Here is a 27,723-nt window from a genome sequence, read left to right as displayed (position 1 = left end):
TGGGAGATGGGACAACACCAACCCCCCCCCCCCCCACCCCCCAATGCCATCAGCATAAGGAAAGGCCCGTCTGATCAACAGCCTCTTCCTTGTGTCGACGTCTTCACACCACGTGACCAGTGTTTACATCCTCTCCTCAGCTGTTCTTATTCCTGCACTCAGCCTCGGCCGCACGGCGTTAGACCACTTTCCACCCCCTCACCCTGATTCATTTCGCCGGGGTAGCCAGCCCCGTGAACTAGTGACACACTTCTCTCCTTCCCGGGGCAGGCTGTGGACGTCTCGGGAGTCGGTGAGCGTCGCATTGCTCCGCTGAAGTGTATCCAGTTGCAAAGAGTGAATGCGACACGGCATTGTGAGTATCCTTCTTTTTTTTTCTTCTTCTTCTTCTTTTTTTTTTTCATTTTCTGCTCGATGGCCCTGTCGTTGTCTGGATTCTTTGTTGTTGTTGTTGTTAATTTTTACGTGCCGACAGTGTGCGTCCTGTTTGAGCAGCGACGGGCTTATCTAACCTTTGTTTTGGTGATGGCGCACTATCAGGCCCACAAAAGCTAGCACGAGCTAAGGTGTGTATTGACAACTCAAACTGCGCTGTTCGACAGACGCATCATGTTTTAACACAACTCGTTTTGAGCGACGCGAGTCCATTTGGTCGAGCACGCACATTCCCCGCGGAGTTGTTTGGCCGTAATTCCGCTTTGTGATGGCGTGGTGTTGAACAAAAGAACTCGAGGAAGTTTTCCCTAAAAGCAATTTGTTTACATAAATGTGTTCGGATTTTTTTTTTCGCCCCCGGAACCCACCCGTCCCCTCCGTAAAGCGGCCATGTTGACAGTTCTACCTTTTTGAACACACCGATTTAGCTGGTCACGGCGAAAGATTGAGGTTAATCGCACTGCAGAGAGAGCGCCGTGTGGCCAAATGCGTGTTGTGGGAAGTGAGAACAAAAGCGAGCTGCAGACACACGCTACAGTGTTGTCAGCCCGGGGACAGAGCGCGGGGTGCACCAGGGAGCTGACACGGACATGTACGCGCGGGGTTCAGGAGTATGAGTGATTAATAACGCTCGGCAACATTTGATGCAAACGCTGTTGTTGTTGTTGTGCTGCCCTCGCCGCACGCAATGAAGAAAGTGTTCCGTCCCCTGATTGGCCGAGAGCGCGCCGTCTGTGTGGCAACTGCACCACGTGGCTACGCGCGGCTCCCATTGGCTGCGGCGGGTGTCAGTCAGGGAAAAGGGGACCAAAGTAACATCTGGGACTGAATGTACAGTAGATCTATGCAGCGTATATAACAAAAGGAGATCTCGTTTATCATGCACGGCGCCATATGTTGTGCCCCCCCCTGAGGTCTGGCCTGGTGCTGTTGGTGTTGTTGAGGGATGATTCTGTAAAACATTGCGGTCCCGGTGTCTGTTGTCAGGACAAACCTGTTTTGCAAGAAGGGCACAACAATAGCTTCCAACTGATGAAAAGATGAAGCCAAAGTTGATCGCACAGATTGGGGAATTGGGAATATGAGACATTATTTCTAGAGCGCTACACAGTAGGCCTTTTCAGCAACATTTATGACATGGCTACAAGTTCTGCTTATCAATCACACATTACTTTTTAATTCTACTTGAGTATTATTTTGATGTGACAGTCTCTTTCTTGAGTAAAACGATACTGAGAGTAAACCAGTGAGTGACAAAATAATATTCTTTGATTCATTTGTCTTCAAGTTTAGTTTATTTATTTATTTGAACAGGGACAGTGTACAATATACATTAACCTCAAAGGGAGAGATGCATTGTACCAGGTTATAGCACTTGTGCTAATTTCCACCTGCAGTCCCTGGGCAGACTGATGTCAACAAAGTCCTAAAAATACTAATACAGAATAATACATTTCCCCAAAAACAGCATTAAAATCAACACACACTTCATTCATTCAAAGCATTCAATTACACACTGTTGCACACACACCAATTACAGGACATTATGGGAACAAGTTTGTTTTAAAATAAGCCATTTTTTAGCCTGGTGTGAAAAAGTGTTAAAATTTACACATGTGGTCAGCTCTGTTGGCAACATATTCCACTGTTTGATGGCCACACTGGAGAAAGCGGAGCTGCGGTGTGCGGATTTGGGGGTAAACATGTTTACTTTTTGAAACTGCAAATACTTGAAAGTATAGCGGAGGATGTTCTATTTCCGGGTGGATCATCAAGACGATTGGTCCTCCTAATTGTCAATCATTCTGGTGATTTGCCTACGTAAGGCCGTCGTGCGCGCTCGCCCCTTGTTAATTTCTGCGCATGCGCACTTTCAGGCCTATGTGAGTTACGCTGTTAGCCATTCATTGCTGCTCGCAGAACGCACCGAGTCGTTTGAAAATGGCAGAGGGTCGCAAGAGGAAAAGTGTTTTCGAAGTGTATGAGAAGAAGAGAAAGGCTTCAGGAGAGAGAAACAAGACCAGAGTGTTTTTGGGAGTGTTTTTCTTCCTCCTCGGAGGCAGGTAGAGCGTTGCGCATGCACATTTTTTTTTAAAAGTGGAGAGGGGGCGGTTCTTTCCTAAAATTCGGGATAATCCTATCTTTAAGGGTCATGCATATTTCACAAGACGCAAGAAGTTCTTGTTCTTGCGCCCTGAGCTGCAGAACAAAATGAAGTCACTTTTTGCCTTGTAGCCATGGAAACGTTTTGTAACAGAGGACAGGGCAAAAGTGACTTCATTTTGCTCTGCAGCTCAGGGTGCAAGAATAAGAAGTTCCTGCGTCTTTACTCCGTGCTAGGGTAGTATTTTAACCAAGTTTTATTTGCTTTACTTGAGTAATTATTCTGATGGCTACTTTTTTCTTCTAGTAAAAGGATTTCAAAATAACTTCTGAGTAAATATTTCGGCTACTCCACCTGGTAGTATTATTAGGTATATAAGTCTGTAAACAGGACTCCCCCCTCTCTTATACCAATTACTGTGAACAAAATGGTTCAAAATGGTTATATTTTGGTATTTCTGTATAGATTTACCTTTAATTCCTCTAAGAAATTCATAAGTCAGCATATTTTAGATTCTGCATCAATCTAAAATGCATCAAAACTTGGATTTTTCTTATGCAGAACCAAAATCTGTGTCGCCACGTTCATTGTCAATCCCACAGATCCAGCAGGATTTGCCGACAGTTTCCAAATAGCTTCAGCTTTGACAAAACTGATGCTTGAATGAAAACTGCGACTCTTTGTTCATGCAAACGCAATAACGGCGAAAGATTTGTTGTATGGCAAGAAAACGCAACGTGGAGCACCATTTTAAATTTCAAAACCAGTTCGAATGCAGCGTTTCATACTGTGAAAACTACACCCACGGATGGAGAGACGGGGCCTGTGCTGATGCTACTATTGCACGCGGCTCAGCTGTCATGATTCTAAGCAGTTTGTCAAATAATTACCACTTATATTGGAGGAGAGTGGAAGTGGCGCTGCCAAAAAGCATAGGGGTAAAAAGTTGAGCAGATCACAAGATTTTGAACGAGCCTAAGGGGGGCTGCAAACTGGGGAAAGCTGTATTATATAAGAGTTTATTCACTGGGCTATTGTGCTAAGGTAGGCTACGAATGCCACCCTGCTGTGCCAGTTCTGGATCGCAAACATAATCAGGCTTTAATGATGAAGGGCCAGGAAAAAGTGATAATGTATGTCATTTTGGAGTTTTAACAGCAAAGTCATTGTTGTCAGAAAAGAAAGCCAACAGAGGGAGTGTTGGTGCAATGTAAAACAAAAAGGTAGATTATTTTGCGGCAGTGTGGTTAGCGTTTCTTTTTCTCAAAAATCATTGTCATCAACACAGTAGCCTGCATACAATGTTTTTCTTCTGTTTAAATGGGACATTCAGCCCCCCAAATGTACCTATATACAAAGGTACTGATCTTACTTATGTCCCCTTTATCATGTAGTAAGCGCTTATTGATCCCAAGGTCAGAGAAGGTAACTTTACTCCATCTAGTGGTTCAAACAGGAAGTTCATCTAATATGCCATATTTAAAATGTAAGATCAATAATGGTAATGTTTCTTCTGCCAAATTCATTCAGATTTGCCAAAAAAGGTCATTATGTATAATCTCCTTCACTTCACCAAACTAAGCAGCAGACCTCCCTACTCATTTGCATATTTAGTTGATGGCAAAAATATTGCATGAACATGATTGTATGTTGGGTGCTCAGTGACCCACCAAAGTCATGGAAGTCAAAAGTAATTGCCCGAGGTCAAATTAAAATACAGATGAGAGCTGAATTTGCCTAATAATGTTAAGTTGGTGCGCAAGTGAACGCGTAATTGTTATTCAGTCAAGTCTGTGCTCAGTGCTGTATGGGGGAGATAGGAGGTCAGTGGGTCACAGAGGAGAGGGTGATCCGTGACGCTTGAATTAGAATGAATGGAAATTATGCAAATTGTAATGGAACTTTTCATATTCATAGAGATGGCAAGTGACCACAGGCTTTGCAGTTAGACCAGGTGTACTGTATGGTGAACCCAATCATGCTAAATCAGTATACATCAATGAATTCTTACAAAGGAAGGAATCAAATCCAGAAATAAAGTCTAGGAATAAAGTCTACAAGCATTTTTGAACACAGTTGTATGTCATGTTTTAAGCTTAAAGGCACACTGCGTAACATTTTGGACTATAGTGTTGCCATTAGTGCAAAACATGCTCCTATCCTCCTGGGATTGACAGCTCGACACAGAAAAATACTATTACTGCAGGGAGTAATCAAAGAATGGATTTGGATGAGGACCTAACCTGTTTTAATCTCAAATTCTGCTGCCTTTAGTCACATCTCCATGGAGACGAGCTCCCTCCCTCCACTCCCTCTAAAGTTACAGTCATGTCTTAGGAGAGCTGAGCCACTCACATGTTTGTTTATGTATTTATGAGGTATTTTTCATTGATGAAATGATCTGTCATAAAATAAATACTAGTTATTGTTGATTGTTTTTATTGTTTCTGTAATTTACATAATACAGTTGTATACATTATACATTTTCATACATCCACACACTTATTAAAGGAACAGCCCACCGTTTTTCCATACTGAGATATGTTCTTACCTGAGCTTAGATGTGTTGATGCATACCTGTCCGGTCTTAATGCGTGCGCTCAGTCATGCAAAAAGACCAAGTTGTTGTTTGCATTTAGCCTCTCCTTCTGTCCTCTATGGGGCTAACGGGGGTGAAGTGACCAAGCTCTTCCACGTTTTCCCTGTTTAAATATGGTTTTATGAGTTACTTACACGATCCAAGTCTAGTTACACAAAATGAAACATGTCGATTTTCTAAGCGGATAAAAAGGGGTACTATATTGTAAGGCGTAATAATACCTTAGGAGCTCTTCGACGCGCTCTTCTACTGCTGTACTGCTACTGTTTTTCAAGTGACAATGGTATAGTTCATTCATTAAAAACATATACATGGAGCAGTATTTTGCTTCATTAACGCTTTCTTTGAGTAATTCATTTTTGTTCCTTCTGTTGCTGATGTGTTTTGATCTGTATTTTCCGGATTTTACACAATAGGAAATGTCCTTTTGGCCATTTTTTACATCCATAAACCATTGATGGATCCGTTGTGAGCTGTTCTGCACTCAAACTGCTTTCATCACGGCACCAGTCACGTGTTAGCATGCTGTTAAGCTACATTATGACTTGTCCTAGGTTTAAGCATAGGTAATTTCCCCTGATGCCAGCAGAGGGCACTCTAAGCAATAAATGAGATCCCTTAAAGCGTGCCTTTTCTCATGGAGTCCATCTTTCATCTTTCCACACATTTATTTAAATGATAAAATGTGAAATTTCCAGGCTGAGGTGCCCAAAAACAGGTTTATAAGCCAGTTATGTATGACATGTCCACTTCAAAGTACTGCTACTTCCAACACCACTACTACTAAACTTGATCAAAGCCTACTGAAATGTAAATGCTACTTGAGCTATCTCGAGTCCCATCTGGCCTTAACTTATACATTTTACCAGCATCGTCTCTTGTGCATGGTTGTTTTTTTGCAGCGTTGCATTAAAAATAAATAGTTTTTGTTGCCTTCCCCTGCATCGTGAATAACTTGCTGCATTTCCTTGGGTTGTTTCTCTCCACAAAGGAATATTCCGGCGTAAACAATGCCTGTAATATATTCTGTTCAGGTGTCTTTGCGGCACAACAATTGCTCCGTGCATAACATTTGCATTTGTCGACACAGTTTTGCAGCGTTTAGACAGAATGTTTTCCTCACTCGCGCTTTATTAATTACATGCTTTTAGCGAATCACAAGCTGCGTTTCGGAGTGACAGTTCTTCTGCTAAGCGGTAGTTTGTACACGCAGTCGGAAAGCGATTTATGATGATTACAGACAGGCCGCTTTGGTTGGAAATACAGCGTGTTAACAAAAATACTGTGTGCACTTCCGTGTTTATGTCTCCCGGCCTGTCTGGGTCAGATCAGTTGCAGGAGCGCAGAGTGTTGATGTTGTTAGAGGGATATGTATTACACAGTCCGAGTGTGCCTGATGTGACCCCAATAGGCAGCCATGCAGTCGTTACCAGAGTTCAGGCCGAGGACATGGCCGGGATTCTCCTCCATACCAGGTCTTATTTTAGATCTTCTCCGTAGGGGCTCCGCACTGTTTGCACTGCAGTGAGTGTCGTAATAGATTTCCAGGGAATGATATCCAGTCAGGAGCATAACACTGTGCTGTACTAACTTTCAAGGTCACGTCAATACATTTCAACATTTACATTTTCAGGCTCCTGTGCAATCTGGTTTGAATCCTAATTTAGACATAGTTTGATGGATTATATCTGTGGTCAGTATTTATCATAGTTTTACCTCAGTCGTGCAGCAATTTAATGAAGAAAAGTTAGGCTAGCAAGTCGGCTACTCTGGGAAACTTCAGAGTCCGTTAGCCTGTTCAGTGTATTTTGTCCTATAGCCGTTAGCCTTTAGTGTCAAGTATCACCAGTTATGAAAGGTGAAGATGTTTTCAGCTGTTGTCACCCCATCGACCACATTTAGGTGATGCCAAAGCTTAGCTCGTTATCATTTATGAACGCACAGACCTTTTAAGATTTTACTTTAAATAAGAATTAGAGTATAAAAGTGTCCTCTAAGCTAAATCATATTCCGTTAAGTTTCTGTTTCTTGCGAGGTTGGATACACATCCTGGTTCCACTAAACATTATCTTATAATATGTTAATGATAAAGAAACAGGCATGTCATACTTCGCCATACTTTAATATTGGGTCTGGCTTCAACATTCATTTGTATGGGGGTAGAACACTAAATTCCAACAGGTCCTGGAACAGGCTCAGATACTTTAGTCTATGGTTAATGACATAGGTAAAGCTTGCTCATTTCTCATTTGGTGGTTGGCGCGGCAACAAAATGTTTACCTGTATGTATGTATGTCACTTCCTGCCAGCATCCAATAAGGAAGTGAAAGAAAATTGCATCTTTCATGTGGCCCTCTGGAACTAGGGGGCAACGTTTCGAGCTCGGGCCAAAACAGACTTCCCGACATCATCCTGACTGCTTTTTAGTTAAACACTGCTACTTTCTTGAGTTCAGTGGGAGATGTTGTTGTTCTCGGACCGACATAATTGCGAGAGAAATGCAAGACATTGATGTTAGCAAAAAGAAAATGATATTTTGTAGAATAGCACATATACAAACCAACTGGGAACAATGATTTCACATCTGGGGAAAACGAGCTCCCCAGTTCACGTGAACGCAGCACAAACACACAATCATAAGTCAAAAATTGTGTCTAATGTGCACTTTAATGCTTTTTTTATTTATTTTTTTACTTCATCTTAGACTACTGGCACAGCTCAAGTCATTTTAACATTGTGAAACTTTCAACTTCACCTTGAAAATTATCCTATGCTCAAGCGTCAAAAATAATAGTGCGCTGTGTCGAAAAAACACGCACCACCTTTGCTTTTGATTCGGTAAAAGTTACGCGGGAGAATAATGACCTGTTTTCAAGGCCGTGGATCAAGATTGGTGAGATTTCGCAACTGTTCCCCAAAGCAATTTGCCTGCAGCCTCCTACCTTCTTCTCCTGACCCATTTTCTTCCCTCTTCTGTTCAGCTGTGAGAAAGTCTTTGCGCTACGGAAAAAGGGTAGATGGAGGCTTGGAAGCGCGCTCCACACAATCAGTGACGGTGACCGAATCAATGATTTCTTTGTAGCGCCGAGTCAAAGCCGATGGAAAATTACCCTAGCGGCTCTCTCCTACCAAAGTCACCCCCAGAGTTTAATCTTTATTAGCTGAGTCAGATATGGAGATGCTGAGGACGCAGGAGTTGTCTGTCTCTGTGGAATATAGACTTATATTTAGTCTCTCGATGGCAGCTTAAATTGTTTTGACACTGAAGTATTTGAAAAGTGTAATAGGGGGCGCAGGAACGTGACCTCTGATCAATTTTCGGCAAAACTTGAAGCCAATGAAGTTATGTCTGAAAAGTTTGCGATGCTGTTCATAGATTTATAGGATTCCCATACAAAAACCTGTTGCTATTATTTGCAAAATTGTTAGCAAAATGAGTAGAGAGCGAGTGTGAAATTGTAAAGTAAAAAATCAATCCTCGCTTTGGTGCAGTGTGTAGTAACTGGTGAGCGGCGTGTCGGAATTGCCAACAGATTAAGTGCACTACATCTACTATAAGTTTGCTGATAATGGATTCCTACAATAAAAACAATCAAATACAAGAGGCAGTATAATATTTATGGATAAATATTAGTCAGATAAGTTTGATCTGAACATGAATGAAGAAAATGGCTTGAGTTGTAGATGGGGGCACAGTTCAAGCTAGCGTTAGTGCCTTGCCATCGTAGCAAAATGCTGTATATTTATTTGTTTTCTTCATGATAAACGGCTGTCTTCATTCATTCGTGTTGTGTTTAGTTCAAAGACCTGTCGCTGATGTCTGTTCTTCGTGGTCTACCCATGCATTGTGGTCTATATTGACCCACCTGGTAACTCACCACTTTTCAGAATGCACTGTGGGAAATGTTGAGAGCAAAATGACATGACCACTCTATAGTGCACTATATAGGGAATAGTGTAGACCAGCGGTTCCCAAAGCTTGTCTACAAAAAGGAGTACACTGAAAAAGTATATTTTGAAAGGAACTGTACATTTATTTGCTGTAATGTACTACTTTAAAGCAGTATTTAGCCACAGTCATTGCTTGATCTTGATTTATACGTTATTTTAGCTGTAAAATATGAACAAATTCCTTTTGGTAGAATATATTACTATTATTACGGGGCACTGTAATAATAGTAATATAGATTTTTGGATTGATAAGGGGGCCGTGGAGTCCCAGACTTTGTGAATGGCTGGTGTTGGCATCCTGAAACAGTCACATTTAAAAAGTAAATGATCAAGTGACCCCTGTCCCTTCCTTCTGATTGGACCCGACAGGCCGGTTCACAGGAAAGCCTGTCTCATATTGGCCAAAGTGATTTTGATTAGTTGCTGAGATCAGCCAGGGAGGGACTGTTTTTATTATTTAATATATCTCACATCAAATAAGAGGCCCAGGGGGTCAATTATATGTGATCATTTATATTTGTTAAAAAAAATGTACATTTACAGACTATCACTTTAAAGAGACTAGATGCAAGTTTGTCATTTTATACTCACTACTGCCACCTCAGGTCTTACATGTAACTGCAGTCTCTATATGAAGCTCGTGCATGACGGTACTTCGGACCCGAAGTAAAAACATTTTGAGTGACAGTGCAGGATTTTAGAGGCAGTGGTGGTGAATAGGTCTAGGCTCATTCTACAGATTAGGACATTGCTGGAACTTGTAGGGGGAGGAAAATACTTTTAACATTTTTAAACTCTGCATAGTCCCTTTAAGGAATAATAAGTGCTGAGAGCCATGGATAAGTCTTTAATGGATGAGGCCGACTGTGGATGTGCATATGATAATAATACTTTTCCCAAATATGATAGCCGTGCTTGTCTCTTGTTGCTATGTTTTTATTGTATGAATAAACAGTCGTAACATTTTGACTTTCCTTTGTGCATATTTAGCCTTTAGTTTGTCGAGTTGCTCAAAATTCATCACTGACTTCAACCCACTTTCCACAAAAACAGCTTTACTATTTAATCTTTCGTGATCTTCTTAATAATCCAAACTGGCCTTTTGCTCTTTACCAGCTTAACGCCTCACTCCATTAGCAGCGCAGGAAGAGTTTTGGAAAAATTAATGCAAATCTTTCATAAGCGTATTGTCCTAAAGGGTTAATCGACCCTCTAAAACTGAACAGATTAACAGCATACAGTATTACTTGTGATTGCATAACTTCTGTTAACACTAAACCCCCTTTTCTACTTCTACTACTACTTCTACTACTACTACTTCTACTACCACCGCTATTCCACCCACTACTTCTGCTAATTTTTACATTTTGGGCCACCCCTGGAAACGTTTGGCCAGTTCAATTTAAAGATATAGCTGTGTAAAAGATCGAATAAAATGCAAACTCGTCACCAGATTATATTTATGAAAGATATCGCTGCTTTGCGTTGACTGTCCCGAACTAAAAAGAGGTTTGAAATATATTAAGTCCCTCTCCGAATGCTTTATTTTGATAACCCTCTTGAACAATAGAATGTTTGGTATCTCTGGCATGTTTGTTTTTACAATGGTTTCTCTAGTGACATAGCCACAACCTGACCTGGGGTCATACCGCCTTTGCGATGCCCAATCCCGTCAGACCTTGGAAGCTAAGCAGGGAAGGGCCTGGTCGGTACTTGGATGGGAGACCGTTTGGTAACACCAGGAAGCCTAGCGAATGTAGTGTGTGACTGAGTGGTTGGTGGTGGTCGGAGGGGCCGATGGCGCAGACTGGTTGCCTCGCTTCCGTCAGTCTACCCCAGGGCAGCTGTGGCTACAATAGTAGCTTACCACCACCGAGTATGGAGTGAACGAATAGTGCAATGTGAAGCGTCTTTGAGTGTCCAGAAAAGCGCTATATAAAACCAATGCATTATAACCAGGAATTCAGAGATGAACTACTTGCAGTGTTGGTTATAGCCTGCATTGAAGCTCGTCTATCTCTGCTCAGTAGAATAGTTTGGCCTCATCCTTGAAGAGAACCTGTATGATTTTAATATTTTCCGCACATAGGGGACCCGTTGATACGCTCATCTTGGATCTAGATAAAGTAATAAGTCAGGACACACCCATTTTGCTCTTCTAAACATATTTCCTTAAGTAAAAATGGATATACTTAAGACTAATCAAAGCTCTTCACAGATGATTAATGACAATCCTTTCATCATTTGCCGCGCCATCTGTATTCTCCCCCTGTGTCAGCCTGAGAAATCACCCTTGGTCTCGTAAATAGAAGCAGACACATTTGCCGCCGCTGCCAGGCATATTGTCACTCCATGTTTTTTCCCATTCTTCACAGGTCATTTCCCGCCCGGACATGACTGTAGCCTGAACCGCCGCCGCCGCCGTTCATCTCTATGACACTCTGAGGAGAAATCAGTCATCCCTACACGCCCCGTCCTGCCCTTCTGTTTGTCGCCGTAGCAACCCTTCGCCATGGGGGGAGCAGTGAGCGCGGGGGAGGACAACGATGACCTCATTGATAATCTCAAGGAGGCCCAGTACATCCGCACGGACAAGGTGGAGCAGGCCTTCCGAGCCATCGACCGCGGGGACTACTACCTGGACGGGTACCGGGACAGTGCCTATAAGGACTTGGCCTGGAAGCACGGGAACATTCACCTGTCCGCCCCCTGTATATACTCCGAGGTCATGGAGGCGCTCAAGTTGCAGCCGGGACTGTCGTTTCTCAATCTGGGCAGCGGGACGGGGTACCTGAGCACGATGGTTGGCCTCATCATAGGTACGGAATGTGCAAGAATAGTTTCTTTATTGCAGGTTTGTGAAGATGGATTGAAAATGAAATAAACGTCTAGCAGAGTGCGTTTCATTAATAGTATTTCATATAGGAGCGATCGCTGTTATTGTTTACTTCCGCAATTTTCTCCAGATGCTTTGGTGAATAATAGTCAACAGCTGATGCATCCAGATCTCTAACTCGGTTTATAAAAGTATAGATCTGTTACAGCGCAAGAGAAGCAATGCCCTGTGTATGGACATTGTTTTTGCTAATCATATGATTTTAATAAAATGTTTTATCAAATATGAAACCGTAGAATGCCTACCTTGGCCAACGGATGTGACGACATCGCGATCGCTTGTATAGTTGTGCTATTTTAACATTTGTGAGCCTCAAATAAACGTTAGCCTTGAGCTTCAAAGCTAAAATAGCTACAGTACAGCTATAAACATAGAAATAAAAAGGAGACTCATCGTTCAATCCTTATGCATACGGACAGTTAGCAAAGAAGCTAGTCTGGTAGACCTTTCAGGTTCTGTTAGCCTGCTGAATATATTTTCCTTATATATTTGTTTGACAAAATCTAAAAGGCAGTTTGTGTCGCTCGTATGTTGCTGATAATCAGAATTAGCCCATTAGGAAATAGGTATATGTAAAAAAAAATTTTTGTATGTAAAAATATCAAACTGTGATTAGTGGCAATCCTAAATCCTTATGATCATACTTGCATTTGTTGTTATGATGGGTTTTATCAGTAAAATGCCAACCGTCATTATGCCAGTGCCATTACATTACATTGGCTGGCATAATAACATAATGCCGGCCCAAGATGGCGGTGTGCCGTCCGTATTGCGACAATGGAACGAAGCCACTAAGGACACTTCTCCTTTTTATTTCTATGGCTATAAACACAGAAGTCTCCTTCTGTGCCGTATTTACAGTTGGAGTAAAGTTCAAGAAGTTGAAAGTAATTATCCAACAGCTGAATGTTCTCTGCTATATACTGTTTAAATATGTATTTATTTCAACAAGACATGGCTAACTCTCCAAAGAAATGAAACATAGACAGGAAACGGTCGTTATCCTAGGACGTTAGCATCATGTTGCTATAGGCTACAACATTATGTGCAGAACCTATGCGTTTAAGTGTGACATCACACACAACAATAAGCTGCTTTCAGGTCCAAACTGCGGAGAGTTACATAGATAAAACACAACGTTATCTGAATCTGCTGAAATAACAACAGATAAAAGGCCAAAAACTGTTTAGCATTTAATCCGAATAATATACCTCACCATTTCTGCAAGTAAAATGAAGGTAATTTTATACATTTAACCTTCATTGTGAATGGAAAAAAATGTTTGATAATTAATGCCAGAAAAGCATTACTAATGTAAATCCTGAGTAAATGTGATATTTATGTGTGATCAGAATATTAAAAAAGAGCCTTGTAGTCAGCTCTGTATCAGGTTATAATCAGCATAATCTCACTATAGTGAATAGGAATAGGACTAAAGTTTGACATCAACACTTAACAAATGCATTGGTGGTTGGATGCTTCACCTCCAGCTGCTTCACCTTTTTATGTTAATCTCCGAACCAGTTTTAGCCCCGGATCAGGCAACCAGATGTCTGCTTTCTGATCGGAGTGATTGAATTGTCTTGCAAACCAAACCAAAACATGAAAACGCTAACTATATTTTTTATTATTTATTCAATTATGTTTGTTTTGTGAATAAATCAACATTACCATTGTGATCAGTAGAGCCAGTAATGGATAGTAACAGATTTAAACATGCTCTCTTCAAATCTCGGGACAAAGTTTTTGAAATTCTTTGCCAAAAATCTTACATGCCCTACCTTTAATACTGCCTATCCCATTTTGAATTCTGAGCCAGGACTACTGCAGGCTTTCATCATGTCTAAACTAAGATCAAAGCCGGATTTCACCAGGTCTAAATCAAGTCCACACTAGGGGTAATATGCTAAGACCTTACCGGGCCTAAACTTGTCAAAAGACATCCGTCACAAGCCCACACATCACCAGTAGATAAAAATTGAAGGGAGCAATTGCTTCTGCTACTTTATGGACAATATAAAGGTAGAAAGTGCACATAAATCGTACAGAAAGACAATGTTGCCTTATGAAATGGTGAGTTATGGCAAGTGCGTGACCTTGTCAGTGATCACATTTCGGGTCAGGGGACACGGGCCGATTATGGGGAGATTTCACATGTCCATCAGAATCAGTGGCTGGTCACGGAGGAAGAGCCACAGGCTAATCTGACTCAATGGAGGGCTCAGGGAGATTAGACCTCATCTGCTTAACAAATTATGCTCCAAAAGACAGCACTTTGTTAGCAGTTATTTGCAATTAGCCACGTCTCTCTTCATAGCGCTGGGGTTATTTGAAATATCTGATGAAATGAAAAGGGGTAAAAAGTGTGCAAAAATACCTCCCAGTGAGACATTTGCCAGCTTCAGTAACAGTTCTGTTGTATTAAATTACTATTAGTGGCAGGTAGGGGGTGCTCTTGCACATCTGTTGCTGTTGAGTCATGCACACAGCAGTCAGAGCAAATCAGTGTCAGCAGAAACATGGCATATATTACACAGGACCTCCATGCTGTGTAATATGTGCTATGTAAAAGCCCATCGCTGTTTTGTTTTTTTAACTCAGTTTGTGAGCTAACACTCTAAATTTGACCACGAATAATTCAAGCAAATGAAGCATGAACACCCTTTGCTGCACTCCCTTTGTGATGTGTATTCAACCTAGTATTTAAGATGATCAAAACTGAGATGTGCTGGAGCGTAGAGGCCAATGAAACTGCATGAACACGATATTTGATTTCCAGGGCCTTTTGGAGTCAACCATGGGGTGGAGCTGCACAAGGACGTGGTGGAATATGCCAGAGAGAAGCTGGACGATTTTATAAAGAACAGCGACAGCTTTGATAAGTGAGTCGACCAAACATATAAGTTCTCGTTCATCCAGGCGTGTTCCATCAGAGCAAAACGTTTGAGGATTGTTTAGAATTGAAGATGTTTTAGAATCTTCAGCTGCATGAGCTTCCCTGTGAAAAGTGTCATTTATCTCCTTCTGTGTGGAGGAGGTATCCAATCCTACATGCAGCGTCTGGAACAGCAGATTATTTCCAAAAGCAAGATTTTAAGATTGTCCAATTTGTCGTGCGGCAATGTGCAAGAGATTAAAAAAAAAGACAGAGTGGATTGTAGTACACTTATCTTTACATTGAAATCAGCGATGTTGTAGAAGGTGAGAGCATGGGGTTCAAAAATTAAGCAGATGGAGGCCGCCTGGGTCGCCTATGCCCTGCAAAGGCACAACCTGTTGGGACTAACCAATCATGCGGCGGTGTCGCTTTGATTGGACTTTACCCTTACCAACAACAACAACAAGCAGTTTAATCAATACTTAAAACCTAAAAACAAAAGAATATGCTACACACTTGCAAATAACATTTAAATTAATAAGTGATTTGTTATTGTAGTGTAGCCGTGTTAACATTTTGCTGTGATTGGCTAAAACGAAGTGAGCGTGTTCATTTGGTCAAAGATGGTTTTGTTTCTTAAAGCTCTGTGTTACTTTTGTATTTGCTCTTTTTGACTTGTGTAACATCCAGAATCCACGTCCTCCATGACCCCATCCTCACCTTCATCAGAGCTCATTAAATGGTTTATTTTTCCTGATTATCCTCTTATGGTGATTTGGTTTGAGAAGGCTACCGTAGATGAAGGGACGAAACATCTTCAGTCCTAAACACCTGAGTCCAGGTTACGACTTTGGGAAGACCTTTGCCACAATAGTATACCAGACATGCACTTTACAAGCCCAATAAGAGTGAAAGTAACTGTATGCTAAGCCCACTTACAAGCACGCAGTCCTTTTACAAAAGCGCAACATGATATATCAAGGTCTCGTATTCATGCCTGCTGTCTTTCTCTTTCATAGGTTCGAGTTTTGTGAACCCGTCTTTGTGGTGGGGAATTGCCTTGAAATCGCTACAGACAGCCACCTGTACGATCGAATTTACTGCGGGGCCGGCGTGCAAAAAGACCATGAAAATTACATGAAAGTGCTGCTCAAAATTGGAGGCATTCTGGTGATGCCTATAGACGATCAGGTAAGAGTCGCCCGCCAGTCAGCCACTGGGCCAGCCATGCGAGAAAATTCATCAAATTCTCATTGCTATTCAAATTGTTACACATAAGAAAAATGGGTAAAACAGCTTCGCCCTACAAGGCTGGTTACACAACTTGTAGCCCATGCATTATTGAGCGACTGGCACCCCTGGACTTGTGCAGCCATGTAAGGAGCAGCTGTAGAAATCGATGTTTTATTTAAAATGGTGGGCAGGCAAGAGGGCATTCGCAATATTGTAGGAAGTCAGTGGAGTAAGCCAAAAGTCAAACCCCGGTTCACTGACGGGGGTGTTGACCTCTGCACTAACCTGGCCCGGCAATTTGAAAGGGAAACCAGGACCGAAATCTGACTATGATGTCCATTTGTGACGCAAAAGTTTATGTTGCAAGTGAAAACCTATATTCAATGCAATACTTTGATTACGGATATTCATTGCAGTTTTTCTTAGATGTTTCCCTTTTGCTAAACAAAGAGAGCCTGGTTTATTTGATTAACGCTTGTTACACAATGTTGAAAAGTCAATAGTGACATGACAGGAAAACAATTACAGTTGCACATTACAATCGCTCTAAACCAAAGTATTTCTTTGATCAAACATGACTTATTACAGCAACATTGCATTGTGGTTTGGAAGGGCGGCGAGAGTTTTTTTTTTTCTTTCTTCATAATATTGAGTATATTTAGCTATTGCTGGTAAGATGCAAAATTACAACAAACTTTCACAAACTACATTCTCAAACAGACACACTGGTTTGTCAACTTATATAAATGTTTCATCATGAAATATGTAGCCTATTATCAGATCCATGTTATTAACCTCTTAACCCCCACCTGAACCGAGTACATTTTCTCCACTTTGGCTTTACCCAAATCTAAAAGCTTCTCGAAAAAAAAAAAAAAAAGGCAGAATTGCAACAAAAAGGGTTCTGTTCATTACTTTTATGGACAGAATTTCTAGGCGCAGCCAGGGGCCGGAGGGTGTCCGGTTTGGGAGCCTCAGGGTCTCATCTCTGCTGTTTGCGGACGATGTTGTTCTGATGGCTTCAACGAACCAGGACCTTCAGCACGCACTGGGGCGGTTTGCAGCCGAGTGTGTAGCGGCCGGGATGAGGATCAGCACCTCCAAATCCGAGGCCATGGTTCTCCACCGGAAAAAGGTGGCTTCCCCTCTTCAGGTCGGTGGGGAGTCCTTACCTCAAGTGGAGGAGTTCAAGTATCTCGGGGTCTTGTTCACGAGTGAGGGACGGATGGAGCGTGAGATCGATAGACGGATCGGTGCGGCGTCAGCAGTGATGCGGTCGCTGTATCGGTCTGTCGTGGTGAAGAGGGAGCTGAGTCGGGGGGCAAAGCTCTCGATTTACCGATCGATCTACGTTCCCACCCTCACCTATGGTCATGAGATTTGGGTCATGACCGAAAGGACAAGATCGCGATTACAAGCGGCCGAAATGAGTTTCCTTCGCAGGGTGGCTGGGCGCACCCTCCGAGATCGGGTGAGGAGCTCAGTTACCCGGGAGGAGCTCGGAGTAGAGTCGCTGCTCCTTCACGTCGAAAGGAGCAGCTGAGGTGGCTCGGGCATCTGTTCCGGATGCCTCCTGGTCGCCTCCCGCGGGAGGTGTTCCAGGCATGTCCTAGTGGGAAGAGGCCTCGTGGAAGACCCAGGACACGGTGGTGGGACTATGTCTCCGAGCTGGCCTGGTGTCGCCTCGGGGTCCCCCCAGAACAGCTGGAGGAGGTGTGTGTGGATCGGGAAGTTTGGGCATCTCTGCTGAGACTGCTGCCTCCGCGACCCAGCCCCAGATAAAGCGGAAGAAAATGGATGGATGGATGGCAACAAAAAGGAAAAGACAAAACAAAGATGAAAATGCAAAACAAAAGAGCGACATAAATGTGACCAAAGTGACAAAAATGTGTGATGAAAAGGCAACAAAAAAGCCAAAAAAGAGCAATGGACAAGGGAGAAAAACATTACAAAAAAGGGACAAAAGCGGCACCAAAAAGCCACAAAACAGCAACAGAAAAGTAACAAAAAGAAATGCAAATGTGGAATTTTTTTTTTTTAGAAAAAGTGTAAACTACGAAAGGGTAACCTTTTAAATTTGGGTTAAAGGGATATTTCAGGATTTTTAACATAGGGCCTCATTTCCTAGTTAGTGTTGTTGATTTCTGGAGATTTTTTTTTTTAATTTTTGATTCGTGCAGTCCTTATATTTGAAGAGTTTAGCAGTGCACCTGAGGCAAATCACTTATAACACCAGACTACCCATATAAATGTCTGTGTTGACTGAATAATTGCTTACATATAACCATTTTGCATTTAAAATAACTTATATTTGAGCAGCATCAGCTTCCTGGTTGTAAGCTACGCAGCGGCGGATGATCTGCTAGGTTACCAGATCTATACGTAGTTTGTTTACCTGCGGCCGGCGTTACTACACGTGGAATTCACAGAAAGGAGCTTTCTACAAATCAGATATGGCAACGTTTGGAGGACGACCCCATGATTTTGAAGAGGTTATTAATGCAGGCTACTAGTTACCATAGACATGCTAGCCTAGCACTAGCCTAGCACCACCAAACTCTTCAAATATAAGGATAGCATGAATAAAAAATATAAAATAATCTCCAGAAATCAACAACACTCTGGATAACTATGAAATGAGGCCCTATGTCAAAAATCCTGAAATATCCCTTTAAGCTAAACTGGAGAAAATACACTGTTATGGTAGGGGTTAAAAGGCTCGGTGTACATTGCATATTTTTTGGTTTCTTATAAGGTTTTTTAGGTCAGTCACACTGCAAGACGTGGGAATTGTAAAATCATGAGCCAGGACTTGTCTTCACTGTGCGACAGCTCAAAGAGAGAAGCGCAGCCATGACCGCATTTTAGGGTCTTTCAGGCTCCAGACGGTGTGTGTTTAGCTGAGGCAAGTACCAAACCCGGAGTTGGACCTGGCCAGTTGCTTGTGGCTAGTGCGGCCTGTGTGCTGCTGCTGATGTTGTGTTTTGGTGACGAGACATTTGGCAGAGATCGTAGTTGCAGCAAGAGGATGGTTGACTCTTTGACTGCGATGAATGGTCCAAAAATATTAGTACGACGGTTCCATCTAAGTCTTTTTACACCCTGCGATATTCCCCCATGGCGAGTCATTGCTCCTCGCACACGGCTCAAATCGCGAAGTGTGCACCCGGCATTTACAGCATCTAAAACACACATTAATACTGGCTCTATGTAAAATAGCAAGGCATCATGTATAGGTCTGTAGTTCTCAACTTTTCACACGCAGCAGTGACGTTAAGGCTACTCTGTTTCGAAAGGGGATTGCGTCACAAAATGCATACAGTAACTGCTATAATTCGCTGTGTCCACTTCATACTAGGAAATAATACAAAAGGGAAAGAATAGGAAATTCAAAAGCACATTTTTCACACGGGCGACCATGAGATTATCGTAATAGAACCAGTGTCCTGCGAGATGTGATTTCTCATATTGCCACATAATGATCCATTTCTGATCTTTTATTCAACCGTCCCTTCCCGTCATGTGTCAGTCTGATCCAATTACAAAGACTTTTATGAATGTTCTCGCTGTTCAATGACCTCGCACATAAAGAAGCAGCCCAGACTACCGTTAGTTGTGGTTGGCAGGTTCGCTTTATAACAATGAATCATGAAAGACATTACGGTGGAGCAATGGGAGCATATCATGAATGAAGAGCTTATTACATTGGAGAGATAGTTGGGAAGAAACAAAATGAATGGTTGCCACTGCCACAGGGCCAGCCTTATCTGACCACACTCCTTCCATATAAGAGTCTGTCGATTAAAGCCCCACTGCGGATCATTCCAACTGCTCTCAAATGGCCCGGTAGATAAAAGACGCCTATAGAGTTGAGGCCTGACTCTGGTGACGAAATCCCATTCAAAATATCCATGGACGTAAAAAAAAAGAAGGAAAAAATGTATCGAGTTAAAAGACTGATAGCAACAAATTAGCGATGTGCTACCTTAGATTTATCCCAAACCGAAAAGTATTTTTGCCAAAATTTGAGTGAGTTGAGTATTTTGTCTATTTTTGAATAAAATTAGTTGGTATTAGATAGTCTATTTGGGTAGGACAGTCTGCCTTGCTTTTGGATACATTTGGGAGTTGCTTTGTCTGAAAATATAAATAACCCTAACCCTAACCCTAACCCTAACCATGATATGTGTCATGAAATTAAACATTTTCACAGCAGACCGTTGATCTAGCATTTGCGAATATCCGCACTATACCAGTAGTTAGCACATAGCCGATTAGCCTCTGTCATTCTTTTAAATTCTTCATATTTCGAATGGGATTTTTACCTCCACGCACGGGTCAAAGGACCAGAAGAGGGCGAGACTGTTGAGCTCTCTAGACACCCACAAAGCTTGCTTGCCATGGGCTAGCAATATCAGGCTATACCGCCTTTGCTCTGAGCCCGCCAGATCTCGGAAGCTAAGCGCGGTTGAGTCCCATCAAGTACCGAGGGTTAGTACCCCGATGGGAGACCGTGAAGAATTGTGTAAGTGACTAGCTAGTGGTAGTTGGAGGGGCTTCCGTTAGTCTACCCCAGGGCAGTTGTGGCTACAAACCTATAGCTTTCCACTACCAAGCATGGAGTGAATTAATAATGCACGCAATTGTTAAGCGCCTTTGTAGCAATGAATGATGCATTAAGACTAATGCATTATATATTCCTATTGATAAAGCATTTGGAACAGGACCTAATGTATTTAAACCTCATGTTTGGCTACCTGTGGTCAAATCAAAGCAGCAACACCTCCTAGAAGACGAGCTGGTGACGTCCCGCTCCCAGCAAAGTTACGAGTCCGGTCTGAGGGGAGGCGAGCTGCTCACAGTAAAGACCTTTTAGTTTCTTTTTTCACCAATACACACACCTGTAATGAGATTAATTCTTGTACTTTTGAATATTTGTCGGACTAGTATTATTGGCAGTATTGCTTTTATTTAGATGGAGGACGGCTAAGAAACCTATGGTAGAATTTAAGCTGTAAACTGCTTAATGGTTAATATCTCTGTTTTGCCATGAAACAACTGGCACATGTTTTCTCTGTCACCAAAATTAAGCAACATGAAATTTTATCACAGTGGCATCAAAAAAAGTGGTGACAGGAAGCAAACACCTGTTGTCAGTTGAAAGAAATGTTATCCATAAGATTAATTTGACATTTTTGTGGATCAAATCCCTCATAAGATTCAACATTTATGGATTTTTCAACTCGTTCCTCTCCCTCCATCCCATAGTTATATTGGCCCCTGCCCTCCATCTGAAATTTTGTCATCAAACGCAACCCGTCAGTTTACTGGGCATCTCAACTCCAGTGTTTGCTGTGACTTGAATGCGCGTAGATAATTCTCATCGCAAACCGCTCATTACTTGTTATGGAGCCATTGACCAGAACCAAATGACTATGTTTTGTCCTTTTTAAAAGTGCAGGTTTTTAAGTTCCCCGCGTTGTCTCCGAGGCCATTATCATAGCAATTACGGTCACCATTATCGACTGCGATCTTGATCAAGTGTGTTTGAATAAATAGGATCATTTGGGCACTGCGTTCAAGTGAAGAAATATAGTTACATGCATGTGTCTCTGCTTGTCTAAAGGTGAAACTGATCTTTGACAATGACTTACATTTTCCTTTTTTCCCCTGAATTATTTATGGAACTTTTTTATTCATCTCCTTCTTTTAATTTACAATTGTTTTTAAAGTTAGATTAAGAGAATCTCAACTATGAATGTATTCAGCCTCTATAACTTATGTTCATCTCACCATTGAATAGCTGTTTAAAACAAGGATTTTGAAACACAAACTTAGTGAAAGCTCCCTCCTTATTTTTATCTCGATATTTTGAACTCGGCTTATCAAACGGTCCTTTTAGACTACCTTATCCCACACAGCAAAAAGCAGAAAGGGAAAAAACAAAGACAAGGTGTTCGAGGAAACACAAGGCACTTTAAGTACCCCCAACCCACACAAGATTTATTTTTAGTCCAAACTTACCTGAATAAAACATGTGTTTGAAAATCACTGTCACATTGGATTTGCAACAGCCTGACTAGTGCACCGCCTGAACATATTTTTAATTATCGCATTCAAAATTTGAAGAATTATTATTATTTTTTTACTCTGGTTCTGAAAGCACATATTTACGGAACCTTCAGCGTCATTCGTTCTTATTCTTATTTTTCGGAAAAAGACAACATAGTTATCAAAATGGCTCAGTTATGTGAATACTGAGTGGGCAGTGGCTCAGTGGTTAGAGCCTTCATCGATGAGGAAAAGAAAACTTAGACAACTGACGACAATTTCCAAAATCCACGCCTAGACAACGACTTTCCACTATCTTCCCACATGCCTCGGCTTGTTGTGTTTATGCTAATGTCATTCCGCTGTCATTTTTCTGGGAAAACGCAAGTGTACGGGTGCACACTGCGAGCGTCTGTTCGCTTTAAAACATCTGACAGCCATAATGAACATCTGGAGCCAGATTCAAGATCATTAGGTCTCTGTGAATGCAAACGAAAATGCAAATAAGTGCTTTTCTGCAGGTAATTAGAACCGTGATTTAGGCATATTTCTCAACAGCTTTATACAAAACTTACGCAGTGTATTAGGGACGTTAGAATTAATGTTTTTTTTTTTACAATATAAATGGAAATGGAAACATGTTAATTAGCTCAACTTGTAGCTAGAAAGATGGCCTTGACTTATTTATGTATATTACGATGCTTTGGCAAATGTTTTTAACAATAACATTTTTACAGCAACTCAAATGAACATTAAATTGACCTTTTACATCATGCAGCAAAACCTTAAACAAAAATTCGATCTATTCAATGAAACGTCATAATAGAGGTTCTATAATATGTCAGGCAGGGATGCACGTTGTCACCATTATTCTTTTCTCACACAATATCGAGTGATGCAATATTTATATGACAAAAGGCCACAATATTATCGGACAGTTGCTGAAGTTTTCTTCCATCTAACTGAGCCTAAAACAAAAGTGTTTAGCAACTTTTGCTCACTTGATTTTTCTAATTTACTTCCATTTTTAACCTTGTTTTAGTACTGATTAAAGGTGCACTTTGCAACTTTTTATGTAAAAAAAATAAAACCCAAACCTTTATATTAGTGTGCATTGACCCTTCGTTGACCCAGCGGCTGGATGGGTGGTTAATTTGGTGCCTTCACTTCCCGTCCCAATGGTCTCTGTGATGCTTCTAGATCAATTTTATTTCAGGTTTTTTTTTGTACCTAAACAACGATTGATCCTGGAGTTTTCTATAGGCTATCGGGGTGGTAAGTAAAGGAGCTATGCTAACCACCCAAGCCGCCCTTGGGTCACGGAAAGGTCAAATATGTATTAATATCTTTTTTTTTTACATAAGCAGTTGCATATTGCACCTTTCAGTATTTTATTAAAGCCTTGATTTGAACCAATGTGTACATTGTGTTGAAATGTTTTGGTGAAATACCATAATCATATCATTATCGCAATGTTTGTTATCAAATATTGCAAATATTTTCTCATACGATACAGCCCTACTAAGTCAAGAGTCAAGTCAAGAGTTAAGAGAAGTCAAGAATTAAACTTTTGTCTGTCGAGAACTGTGGCCGTTGCAAAATAACATCTCAGCCCTCAGTTACAGCACAGTAACTCTGGATGATGTATGTTGTAAGCTGGATGTAATGTGATTGTGTGCAGTTGACCCAGATCACCAGGACTGGCCAAAGCAGCTGGGACAGTAAAAACATCCTGGCAGTGTCGTTCGCACCCTTGGTCCAGCAGGGCAGAGGCGACGGGGAGAAGCCAGACACTGTCCAGCTGCGTAAGTCTTCTAACTCATATCATCTCCATTTCAGGGCCTATAAAAGGTACCACAGAATAGGCTTCAGGGAGCACTTTTGCCTCTCATCAATAAAGCACTGTGTTTGATTTCAGTCCGGTCCTTTCTGTGTGGAGTCTGCGTGCTCTCTGCAAGAGTTCTGGTTTGCTCCTAGCACTAAAATATACCTTTTATGGTCCTGTCAATGGCCGGGGATACCTTGTAAAAGACATAATGAATCGGGATCGAACTGACTTTAAATAAAGGGATTCTGTGGCATAAAATATGGTACAGAAGTGATGAGTCAAAGTCTCTTTAAATACATCAGTAAAGACAAACGTCACAGTGTCAAAATTGACCAGAATGTGCAAGCTGTTGAAGTGCTCAGAAGTAGTCTGTTATATTTCTGAGGAGTGTTTTGCTAAAAATCAAAGATGCATGGTTACAGAAATGTTTTTGTTTTGTTTTGTTTCTGCTTTTTTTTCTACATTGCCCGTCCAAATCCAAATCCACTTTTAGAGCACATTGTATACAATTAAAATCCTTTGTATAGTTCCACCAGTAAAATAATACAAAACAAGACTATGGGCTGTTTTGTTTCTATTCATCGCTTTAGTCTTTGTCAAACTGTGGTGGTTCTTCAGCAATTTTAATCCAGAGATGATTTTATTTATGCTTTAGTTATGCAAGTTTATGTGTTTTTCTGGTATTGACATGGTGTTGTCCAATTCCAAATATATTTTATTGGACCAGGCTTGTCTTGATTTGATCTTGACATTGGGCTGATGGTGCACTGAAGGTCAAATATTTCATGCGGCGGTACAGAAGCAGCAATACACACAAACACACAGGAGGGTTTAACTTCAAAATGGCTGTATTTGCTGAAGCTACACAGTATTGAAAGTGATGTGGCGTTTCCAACAGCAGTATTTGCTGTGACGCAGGGTGCCGGCCCCACAGCTGCAGCCTGTAATTTCCCTTTCCTTCAAGTGCCCGGGCTTTGAAGGCTCTATATCCTCTGCCTGTGCTGCTGACCTACTTGAAGCTCTAGCCCCGGCTCATTCTTTGTTATTATTGTGCCGCTTTTTTGCCCTTAAGCCTCAAGTTTCTTCTCCTCTTAACCCCCCTCCTCCTCGTCTCCCTCAGCCCCAGTGACGGTCCGCAGCCTCCAGGACCTGTCCCGCATCTACATCCGCCGCACCCTCCGCAGCCTGGCCCCAGACGACGGCCCGGGCAAGACCACGCAGCGGGTGCCCCAGAAGCGCAAGCGCAGGCGGTGCAGGCGGAGACGCATCAACACCTATGTCTTCGTGGGAAACCAGCTCATCCCGCAGATGGTGGAGAGCGAGGAGGAGGAGCAGCAGCCGCCGCAGCAGCACAACGACGAGGAGCACAAAGAACTGGAGGAGGAAGAGGAGCGGGACATTGGCGACATCGAAATCATCAAACAAGTCAACGTTTTGAGAGACCAAATCATGGCCTTGCCACTGCCCGAGTCACTCAAATCCTACCTGTTGTATTTCAGAGAGAAATGACTCGCCACTTGATGTTTATTTACTTGGGTGCGGCGCCTACTGAAAATTCTTCTTCTCTTTGTTTTTTCTCCTTTCTCAGTACAAATGTAGCATTATTTCCATAAGAATCTTGATTGCAAAACTGTAATTGAAATCGCAACATAGATAATATTGGAATATAATGTTATGATTGCAATGTTTATTCTTTATATGTAAAAAAAAAAAAAAAAGAAGAAAAGTATCTATAAATGTATGGAATTTATGAATCCCACTTTATGATCCAGATTTTATCAAATGTCTGCAAAAAGAATTGAATTGTACATGTTTTGTTACTACATTTGCTGATGCTAAGAGCGATAGCATCTTTTTAGAAGCTTTAACTTGATAGCGGCGTCTGGATGGGATGACGCTGGGGGGGTGATGGAGAGGGAGAGAAAACAAGGCAAATAAGGCCATGCGATCCCATTTGGAGAGAGAAGACACGCGGGTGTGAACGCGAATGGGGCACTCGCACTATGTCATTGCTCTTCACGATGTTTAGCTTTAGGTCAACAACGCGTTTTTTCTACCTTCCTCCCTCTCACAGAGGCGTGCGGACAGCGGGCCTCTGGGTGGGGGTTTTCTACGATGCACCTCTCAATGGGACTTTTTCTACTGGGTGCTGCTTACATTTGCTTCGGCGTAATCTGGACTCGGCGTATATCCCTTTTTCTACCTGCAAACCTAAGAATACAAACCCAATACTGAAAAAGTTGGGACACTGACATGAGACAAAACAGAAAGTTTCACAAAATCAACCAAGTTATTTTGTATCGAATGTTGACGGTAGATTTGGTTTGAATTTGATAAAGACTAAAATAATTTGGGACTCGTTGAACAAAGGACAACAAGGGGTGGTACATGTATAGATAATAGACTATTATCTAATAATATCTTATCTATTAAATTTAATTTAATTGAATAATAATAAATTCATTCATAAATAAATTATTAACATTTGTTGATCGCAACCCAGTAAAATTCTCATTCATTGTGAAATTCAAATATTAAGAGTTTAAAGCAGGGGTCTCAATCTTATTTGGAGCGAGGCCAAAACAAACACTGTGTTGGTCGAGGGCATAAACAGACTCTGCTTTTATTATAAACGGAATAATTTAACTACTTTTTATGTTTGCTCTAACATGCTTTAAAATGGACTGTACAATACGCACTATAATAAAAGTGATAAAACATATAATTCTAACATGTTTAATCCGATTTATCGACAGGCTGGTTATAATATACGTAAGAAATCCTCTGGGGGACGACAAAAATGACCTCACAGGCCACATTTGGCCCCCAGGCTGCGAATTGGAGACGTCTGGTAGCTGGTTTAAAGGCATGTCAGAGGTTGCATGAATTCACTTGAAAATACAGCAAAAGAACCTTTATTACATTTTTGCTTAACAAACACAGAAAAAGGGAGCACATAGATTTGAAACTGTTGCTTGTTACTCTTTTCAAACTTTCCAAATACATTTCTAACGTCCCAATCCTTCACAGTGATGAGTTTATAAGCATGTTTCACAACTTTTACAGTCACAGTAATGTAAACAACAATAACTATTGCAGCATTGCTCCAAAGAAAATTCCTAGTTTGTGAATCCTTTCACTGACAACGGCAATAAAAGCTATTTTCATCCTGATAAGAAAAGAAAAGTTTAGTTGCATTGACACACAAACACAATGAAAAGATTTTTGAAAAAGACACAAAGAATTTTATTTCACCACCAGAAATAAAAACAGAAAAACAAGCCCTTTAAACATTCAAAGTTCATGCTTTTCCTGCCCTTTGTTGCTCATCTTGACTTGTTTGACAAGTGTTGCTTTATAGATTGAAACGCTATAATTTATCATCATACATGCCTCATAATTTCAGAATAACGTTGAAAATCAAAGTAAAGAATGCTTTTATAATTCACATTTCCCACAGTGTTCCAACTCTTTTAGGATGTGGTTATACGGCCGGCTTTGTCGATCAAACTGGCACACACGACATGCATGAGTTTATCGTAGTGGATTAGTCACCGGAGATGATGTCCCAGGTGACCATATTTTTGAAACATAGCTATTATCCTACAGATATTTACAAATCAGATAGCCCTTTCTTAGAATTGTATCAAAAGCAATGCAAGCGTCTAGAAGCCTTCTTGAAATCCCGGACTATCGACGCGTCCGGCGAAGCACCTTAATTTCACCAATCCTTGTGATCGGTCTGTGC

The 27,723-nt window shown here is 41.4% G+C and overlaps 1 protein-coding gene across 1 annotated transcript; it reads left to right on the top strand.

Annotated features, from left to right (window-relative positions):
* The first annotated feature begins 116 nt into the window (after positions 1-116).
* On the top strand, positions 117-25,894 carry pcmtd1 (protein-L-isoaspartate (D-aspartate) O-methyltransferase domain containing 1). The gene is made up of 6 exons (XM_079569101.1): positions 117-355; positions 11,465-11,908; positions 14,765-14,867; positions 15,883-16,054; positions 23,829-23,952; positions 25,096-25,894. The coding sequence occupies exons 2-6, from the start codon at positions 11,602-11,604 to the stop codon at positions 25,482-25,484; spliced, it is 1,095 nt and encodes a 364-aa protein (XP_079425227.1). The 5' UTR covers positions 117-355; positions 11,465-11,601; the 3' UTR covers positions 25,485-25,894.
* Positions 25,895-27,723: the final 1,829 nt, after the last annotated feature.

The sequence above is a fragment of the Gobius niger genome (assembly GCF_951799975.1).
Source record: "Gobius niger genome assembly, chromosome: 13".
In the NCBI taxonomy this organism is placed as follows: domain Eukaryota; kingdom Metazoa; phylum Chordata; class Actinopteri; order Gobiiformes; family Gobiidae; genus Gobius; species Gobius niger.
This window is presented reverse-complemented; position numbering and strand designations above follow the sequence as displayed.

Excerpts from the sequence above, each read along its gene's own strand:
- pcmtd1 (XM_079569101.1), top strand. The coding sequence starts at position 11,602 with ATGGGGGGAGCAGTGAGCGCGGGGGAGGACAACGATGACCTCATTGAT. Across the intron at positions 14,868-15,882 it reads AACAGCGACAGCTTTGATAA|GTTCGAGTTTTGTGAACCCG; the intron begins GTGAGTCGACCA and ends TCTCTTTCATAG. Across the intron at positions 23,953-25,095 it reads GCCAGACACTGTCCAGCTGC|CCCCAGTGACGGTCCGCAGC; the intron begins GTAAGTCTTCTA and ends CGTCTCCCTCAG.